This window comes from Agrilus planipennis, unplaced genomic scaffold, assembly GCF_000699045.2.
Source record: "Agrilus planipennis isolate EAB-ADULT unplaced genomic scaffold, Apla_2.0 scaffold11, whole genome shotgun sequence".
In the NCBI taxonomy this organism is placed as follows: Eukaryota; Metazoa; Arthropoda; class Insecta; order Coleoptera; family Buprestidae; genus Agrilus; species Agrilus planipennis.
In genome coordinates, this window is record NW_020440736.1 from 545,228 (window position 1) to 553,655 (window position 8,428).

Consider the following 8,428-nt stretch of genomic DNA (forward strand, 5'->3'; position numbering starts at 1 on the left):
AGATAGCCAAAAACCGAAGAAATACTCTACATTTGTAAGAAAAATCTAGACTAGTGCTGTTAGAGTTTTGGGAATAACAAAAAGAAACCAATTAATAACATAACATTTATGTATTAAATGAAAATAGTTGATAAATAAATTCGTTAATTTTAGTAAGCACTGTTTGAACAAGCAACTGAATAACAAAACAATTTACAATCTGCAATTTGAAATATATTTCAGTGGGACAATTAATTTCTATTTGGCGAAAATGCCGACGCTTCTACGATTTTGATTAGTTGTGAACAGTGCATATATATATATTTATTTATATATATATGTATCTATATAAATATCTACACAGCACATGACTGCATTTTCCTTTATTCCAAGCAGTACGTGCATCATTTGATGTTTCGAATGAATGCCAATAGTACCGTACATTAAAGAGACACTATCGTAAGGCTTTTTATAAGAACCTCAAAATTCAATATTTGCATTTACAAAAAGAATTTTACATACAACATGACTAGTCAAGTCAAAGTCCTCTTACTGGAAGAATAGTACATAATCAAAATCCTGATCAAATATACATTCCTTCACAGCACGCTCACAACACGTGTGATACTACTTTGACGAAGTGCTTGTTAGCTCTAACAGACACATCATTAGCTACTGCAATTTGCGGGGGTCAAATAATTTAAAATTATGTATAAATAACAATCCATATAAACATACATAGAATGTCAATCTTTTTACCAAATTAACAGCAGGTAGCTAATAAAGATTTTAAAACTTAATCAAATAATTTACAAAACCTCTCGTTGCAATATAAATAAATACGTAAAAACTATTTCGTCAACTACTATATACTAAGTAAGTATAATATTAAAGCACAATTTTTATTCACCAGCATAAATTTCTAATGTTTGATAAAGTATATTATATATGGGTAAAATAATACTGTTGTAAATAAATTTAAACGAATGAAGTAAAGGCACTTACATTATCATTGAAGTGAAGATGATGTGCAGCGAGCATGAATCGTAAATAAGTTCTTATTTGATCAGGATTTTACAATCGCAATAATTTTCAGTCCGTAAGATATTATAATATGTATAAATGTCAACACTGTTGGAATTATTGCACCTTTCCACTATTTAACTTTGTTCGAAATAAAAATTACAATTACAAAGTTGCAATAAATATTGACTCACACTGTCGAACATATGAAAATTATTAACGGTTAACATATTTTATTAAGCACCTAAAGTACAATTAGCTTATGAAGACTCACATCAATAAGTCTGAAAAAAAAAAAACGTACATATTAATAAACTTTTACCTATTCATTATTAGTTCAGTTACCAGCTTTTGTGTTATTTTCCTGCCAACCATCGTTCGAATTAATTGAATCGTCCGTATTAATCGTGTTACCTATTACTGTATTTGCGTTTTTAAGAGAATCCAATTGAATTCTGTAAACGGCAATAATTAATACGTTCATTTATTTACTATTAAAATAATGTCTTACTTACAGATTATTAACGGTTTCTACATCTTTCTCGTTTTTATGGCCATTTTCAGTAACAGAAATTTTATTCTCTGTCAAAATTATCTTACTTTCTTCCAATTTATTAGTTTCTACGTTGCTCTTAATATTCTCGTCGATTTCTTTATTTTCAAACGTCTCTATTTTGGACCCATTCATTTTCTCAGACTTGTTTTCTTCATTCTTTTCTTCAGACTACAAACAACATAATAAATATAACATTGAACAATAATTAAGCAATTAGTTTAGAACCTGAGGAGTTGCACCAGAATTAGTTTTTCCTCTAGTTCTTAGCATAATGGCTTCAACCCTCTTTCGCCTAGCTTCCCTTTCTTTCTCTTCATTTTTAAGTTTTTCTTGAAGTTCAGCTTTCTGCCTTTCTGCTTCTTCTCTTGCTTTCCGTTCGGCTTCTTCTTTTAATAACCTCAGTCTCTGTTCTTCCTCCTTTCTTTGCTTTTCTTCTTCTTCACGTTTCTGTGCTTCTCTAATGGCCTAAAGGTGTTTACATTTTTCAATATTCATTCTAATAATTTTTGAACATTCATTCAAATGATAATATATATTAAATAATACTTTTAATACTTTAAGTTACCTCTTTTAAACGCGCCTCTTCGGCTGCCCGCTGTTGTTCAATAAGAAGTCTTTGTTGTTCTTCTTCTTTCTGTTGTCTTTCTAATTCAAGTCGCGCCTCTTCCTCCAATCGCTTCCTTTCCATTTCGGCTTGTCGTTCAGCTTCTTCTCTTGCAAGTCTTCTCCTTTCTGCTAAAGCTGCCTTTGCTTCTTCTTCGGTTGTAATAAGTCGCTTAGAGGAAAACGAAGTACTCATATCACTAACTTCAAGTAATTCTGAAGATACAGCTAACTGTTGCTGCTCTTGTTGTACACTCTCAAGAGTTTTATCTTGAATTTGGCTGACTTGCTCCACTACTTTCCTTTGTTCTTGTGGTTCTACACTAGGTTTCTCAACTCTTGTGGGCTCCTGAGATGGTTTTACAATTTCTTTGTCAACTAGTATAGCAGCAGCAGCCGATGATGGCTGTTCTACTTGAGCAGGAATAATTTCATTTTGGTTTTCTACCCTAAAAATGTATAAAACTTTATTATTAATATCAAAATACCTCACAACATATATGCATATTTTTATACACACTTTCTTATTAAAAATGAAAACTTACGGTTGTGGGAGTTGAATACCGTTGTTCTTGTCTTTTTCTTCGTTCTCAGTGCTATCACTTTCCTTAACTATACTCTTGTTATCCACTGGACTTTGAAGAACTTTCGGTGTGGAAGCCGGGGAGAGTGCTGACTTGGGAGAGGCGTCGGCTGTCTTTTTTCTTATAATTTTTTCTTGGGATTTTTGCAAGCTAGACTTACGCGCTTTCGGAATCGGTGGTTTATTTTCTTTTTTCATCTCTACAGGACCATTCTTGATTTGATCGCTCGTTATTCCGGTCACTGCAATGCTCACTGGACGTTGCCGTTTTGGTGTAACCGATGTGCGATGACGTACGCTAACAGAGGAGCTTGCCACGCTGCTTGCACTCTGTTGACTTAATGAACTACCCGGTCTTGAAGGCCCTGCCACATAAACGTACGTTTTCACTTTAATCGACAATCATAATTACAGATTAAAACTAAACAGTCGTAATCACATTTATATAAAAAAAATAAACGCCGTGAAAATGACACAGGATTAGATTGCTTTTACTTCTTTTTAGTTACATTTCGGGTAGCATTAGAACAGGCTTACTTTCCACTGAATTTTTAATAACCGAAATTAAAGAGTAAAGAACTTTGTGAGTGTTTTACAATACCAACTTATACTTTTATATATACAAGTTATGGTTAGTTGTAGTTACCATTTCGACTGCTAACTTATTGTTAAGGGTTAATGATATAAAATAAATTAGTCACTATCATAGACAAATGCGTGAAGGAAAATGTTGGGAAGGAGTAGGAAATTCTGAGCCACCACCAATGAAAAATTGTAATATTAAAACTAAGATACATTTTTAATAGTTATATGAAAAAAAGCAAAAATGCACAGAAAAAATAATATTTTATACCCATCTACTTTAATAAGATATTACAATAAATGTAATTTTTTGATATACTGAGCAGATATAGAAAAATGCCTTTCTACATTAACTTACAACTCTATTCCTTGTGTTGCACCACCAACTTTATTATTACACCTGTCTTACGTTACTAATGCAAATTTGTGTTGTACTTGAATATGAAAAGTACTTGATATTTAATATCAAATTACATAAAAGTAAGAAACAGTACAAAATAGTTTTATGAAATTGAAACGTTTTTCTCAATAAAGCACTGATGCAAAGAAATGTAGAATAATTAGAACAATATGTATAATAGTGAAATTAAGTGAAAGAAATGAAAGCTTTAAGTGTATACAGCAATAGATGTTTAGCCATTGCCCGCCATTATTCGACCAAACCAACGTATTTATTATTAAAGGATGTTGTGTAATTTTTCTAAATTACCTTCGACCTGAGAAGGGCTCACGTTGGTTACGAGCTTTTTCTGACGAAGCTCGGCTGTCCGAGTGGTGCGTGGTGGGGGCAATGGTGCAGCGCTAAGTTGGTGCATACTGCGACTATCGGACCTGCGCATTGGACGTTGGGGCGCATTATGGGGCGCCCCCGCTTTGCCAACCGCAAGGTGGCTCATACTACGACTCACACTAGAATGATTAGGACGGGACAGGGGCTTTGAAGGAGGGGGTGTTGTTTCCGAAAGAGTAGGCAGTTCAACTGTTCTCTTTCGAGGCTTAGCCAGCTGATCTAAACGGGACATGGAATACGCCCTACCTGGTGAACGTGCGAATGGTTTGCGGGGCGGAGTTGTCGGTGAATCTTTTGATGGGATTGTAGGCATCAGATCAGTTCTACGACGCCCTACGTACCCACTTACACATCCTGCTGGGTACTGAGGTGTTGTTGCTACAAAATAAAAAGGTTTCCATTGTTTACTTTATTATATCAATCAAATTTAACATATACAAAGCTATGTCGACAAGTTTTTTCAATACGAGAACTAGTAGTCCAGATTTTGTGCTTAAAAATTTAATATATCATATATAAATATAAACTTTTGTAACATAAATAGTAAGTAGCTACCCAAAAGCTAAAATTACTACGCTAAAAATACAAGATAATTATTCTAGTCATTCCAAGCGATAATCCTGCGACTATCCTAGTTAACAATCAATATAATTAGTAAACGGGATTCAAAAATTTGGACGTTTTCATTAGAAAACTTTTAAACAAATAAAAAAAAATATCTGCTGCTCTAATGACACATTTTGCTTCCCTTCACCAATGCGTTCATACTGGAATCATCAATCGCTTACTTCATATAATGAAATATTTAAAAAAAAAAACAGACAATGTGCATTCTGCTATTTCGGTTTTGAAAATGTTCAATAGTTTAAATTATCACAAAGCTTATAGTTTTAAAGTTAATGATTGGAATATAACTGTTGATTCAACTTTTAGTGCTACTGGCAAATTATTGCGTTACTTGGCAGTATTTACATAAAAAAGTAATATTTTTACACTTTAATAGGCATTACAAATTATCGCAAAAACATCAAACACCACATTGACACTAAAAATTGTATGAAGAACATGAAGAATAAACACAAAAATTGAACTGTACTTTTTCAATTATATCTGACGAAATTGTTCTTGTAGGTCATTTTTTTAAAATAAAAAAAAACCTTATGAACAAAAATATTGCACTTTTTAAAAATAAGCAGATCAAGGTGTAAAGTTTAATACGAATTATTAAAATTTAAGAAAATAATGACTTCCACTGTTACTGATTTTATACATTTGCAAATTCTAAAAGAGAATATGTAACAACACAAACCGCTTGGAATGACTAAAAGGTGCCAGAAATGGGGAATGTAAGTAAATACTATATTGTGAGAAAGGGGGGTACAAATAAAAGATGATTGCACAGCATTACACAAGAAGTAAAAGAAGAAACGAAGCAAATAAAGAAAGGAACAGAATAAGTGCATGAAAACTGGCAATTCGCAATCAGTGAATATCCTATAGTACCAAGAGATGAAGTGTTGAACATGTTTGGGTGTGCAGGAGGAATGTGGGACATACTAGAGTCAGACGTGGCTTCCCAATGGAAAACCTCATACATAGACGTAGACATTCTCATATCTGAAAAAATAATATATCTTGGCCACGTCAAGGACCTTACAGAGTGTAAATGGAAACCAATAAATCCATTTTTCTGTCTTCATTGAAAACAAATAAATACAATAGAGAAAATGCATTTTGAAAAAAATTTTACGTAAACTTCTTGCAAATTTTGATGTCAGGTTTTAGTTGTGGTAATTTCCTCTGTGCATTACTGCAAGTAAATTTAAATTTATGTTCTTAAAATACTTTGGGACACCCTATGAATGTGGACAGAGAGCCAAGAAATATATAAGGTGAAATAGTTGTTTGGTAAGATATACACAGATATTCCTGATTAATTCAAATAATCAAAAACAAAAATAACTTTAGTCGCTATCGCAAAAATAAATATAAACAAAGCTACAACCTTCCTACGACAATTAAATAAATGAAACTGATAAAACAGTTGTAACTAAACAATAATTGCATTTTCCCTGTTGCAAAATACAAACTACAACCAACGTACGTGGTAGTTTAAGTCACATACATACCTTCTGACCTTTCTAAACCTCCAGCAGAAGTAGCCCTTTTTTTACTTCCCCCATCTAGTTCTCTTTCTGACTGTCGCCTTGTAAGGGGAGCTGCGTTATAGGTGATATTGTGTGTTGATGTAGCCCTTCGATGACCCCAAAAAGAAGCAGCATTATCTAAAGGTTCTAACATACGCGGAGTAGACGAGCCGAAAGCAAAAACCATGGAACTCCTTTCATTTTTTTTCTTCGCTTCTATCCTAGCTTCCCTTTCCTGATTTCTCCTAATAATAGACTCCAGTCTTTCCCTCTCAGCATCTTCGATCATTTTTTTCCGCTCTTCTACCTGCTGCCTATGTGACTCCTCTCTCATTTTAAGCTCTTCCATACGTTTTCTTCTTTCTTGTTCCTTTTGCTCTTTAAATCGTTGCGCTGCCATTGCGTGTGCCTTGATTTCTTCCAATTTCTTGTATCTCTCTTCATTTTGCCTTTCTTTGAATGACTTTAATCTACTTTCCCGCTCGTCTAAATCAAAATATACCATACATTAGTCGTTGAGTACATGAATAGTAAAAGAATATATATGTAATGAGCTTAATTACTCTGTTATTAAAGTACTAATATTTTTTATCAACTGTGTAAAAAACGTAGACTCAAAAAATTTCCAATATTACCAAGAAAACGCAATTACCATATTTAGGCTTGTTTTCTTATCACCCCCTAACAAGTAATTGGAGTTGGATATGTCGATTATAAAAAAAAATAAAATTTAATTATCGTCCTACGCAAGAGAAAATTAATTGTACATCTTACAGATAAAATTTAGTTGCTGTTACATCTAGATAAAAAAGTATAAAATTTTTATGCATCATATGACGATTACTATATAAAACATTAAAACTCTATGTTTCACACATAAAACAAAAATATTTAGAAATCGAAAACGCGTTTCGTCACCCAAGGTGTCATCGTTAGTCTCTAACTAAACATTTTATATTTCACCTTCAAGCTGAGTTAGAAATAGATAAAATCTCATTACAAATCTTTAAGTTCATCAGCACGTAAGCAAAAGATATTAGAAATGTTTAGGTGCATATATGAAAAACAAAAACATTTCAGCAAAACACATTAACGATATTAGTAAGAGATTACAGAAATTTAATACCACAATACATACAAAAATATGAGAAACTACAATTCCGAATTAAACAATTTTATGTGGTGTTAATGTATAACTAACTGTATTTAATACATTAATAGTTCCCTACGCAAAAGGGTCATCTATCCTTTCAAGGGTACTTTAACTTTAGTCTTTTACAGGTATATTTTTTAAGTCACAAAAGATAAGACTAACCCAGTTTTTGATTTCCCATTTAATATCGATTCTTTGTCGCTTTTATAACAGTAACTTTAGGCTGCAAGCAGGAAAATCTTTTGTTAAAAATTTTCAAGAGTAACAAATACATGTATTCATGAAACACTCAATTGTAGAACTTAAATCAAGATTTTATTGAGCTTTCTAGAAAGATTTAAAATTTCGTCTATATTTCAATCAATTACTAATCTTTGTTTTTGCAATAGTAAACCATAATGTAATTTTTACCTACCTATTCTCATTACGTAAAAATAAAAGCATACTGAAAGACTAATTACCATTAATTTTATATATACTAAAATTATAATCATAAGTACTTAATTTTATATTGTTAATTATAACAATATACTTATTTAATGCTTTTAGTTTTATCGTAAAGAACAATCCCCTCTTTTCGATTTTTTTTTAATTGTACAAAACATCTATTTATAATCTAAATAATTAGGTACCTCCTAAGTACTTTATAATATTCACACTTCTATTGCATACATAGCATGCAATACAAGCTTTAACCAATAAATAATATAGGCAAACCAAACATTATTAACAATCAATTTTGGATGCAATTATATGCTAATTAATTAATTTTAACATCAAACTCATGTAGATGCATTAATGTAAAACAGAAAAAAAAAAACAAATATAAACATTGCTCAAACATATCGTTACCTTCGTACTCAGGGGGATCTGGCCCCACATACGCAAACCAGTGCATTGTTGCACCTAAAATATTATTCTGTTTTAACTAAGCATGATTTAGCAACAACAGTTACAAATTTAAAACCGACTGTATGTATAATATTATATTATTGTGGCATATATTATATAT

General features: G+C 32.0%; 1 protein-coding gene across 4 annotated transcripts in view; it reads right to left on the reverse strand.

Annotated features, from left to right (window-relative positions):
• Nucleotides 1-434: 434 nt before the first annotated feature.
• LOC108733801 (ensconsin) overlaps nt 435-8,428 on the reverse strand; it is a 17,057-nt gene continuing 9,063 nt past the window's right edge. Inside the window, exons 2-11 of one of the 4 annotated variants that reach the window (XM_025979819.1) lie at nt 8,269-8,344; nt 6,246-6,749; nt 5,620-5,733; nt 4,036-4,494; nt 2,707-3,109; nt 2,124-2,610; nt 1,784-2,023; nt 1,518-1,726; nt 1,348-1,457; nt 435-1,286 (exon numbers count right to left, since the gene is read on the reverse strand). In XM_025979819.1, coding sequence (XP_025835604.1) covers nt 1,273-1,286; nt 1,348-1,457; nt 1,518-1,726; nt 1,784-2,023; nt 2,124-2,610; nt 2,707-3,109; nt 4,036-4,494; nt 5,620-5,733; nt 6,246-6,749; nt 8,269-8,344 — 2,616 coding nt within the window. In that variant the 3' untranslated portion in view covers nt 435-1,272. The remainder of the gene's footprint in view (nt 1,287-1,347; nt 1,458-1,517; nt 1,727-1,783; nt 2,024-2,123; nt 2,611-2,706; nt 3,110-4,035; nt 4,495-5,619; nt 5,734-6,245; nt 6,750-8,268; nt 8,345-8,428) is intronic. The other 3 variants (XM_018465115.2, XM_025979817.1, XM_025979818.1) reach the window with 3 other exon arrangements.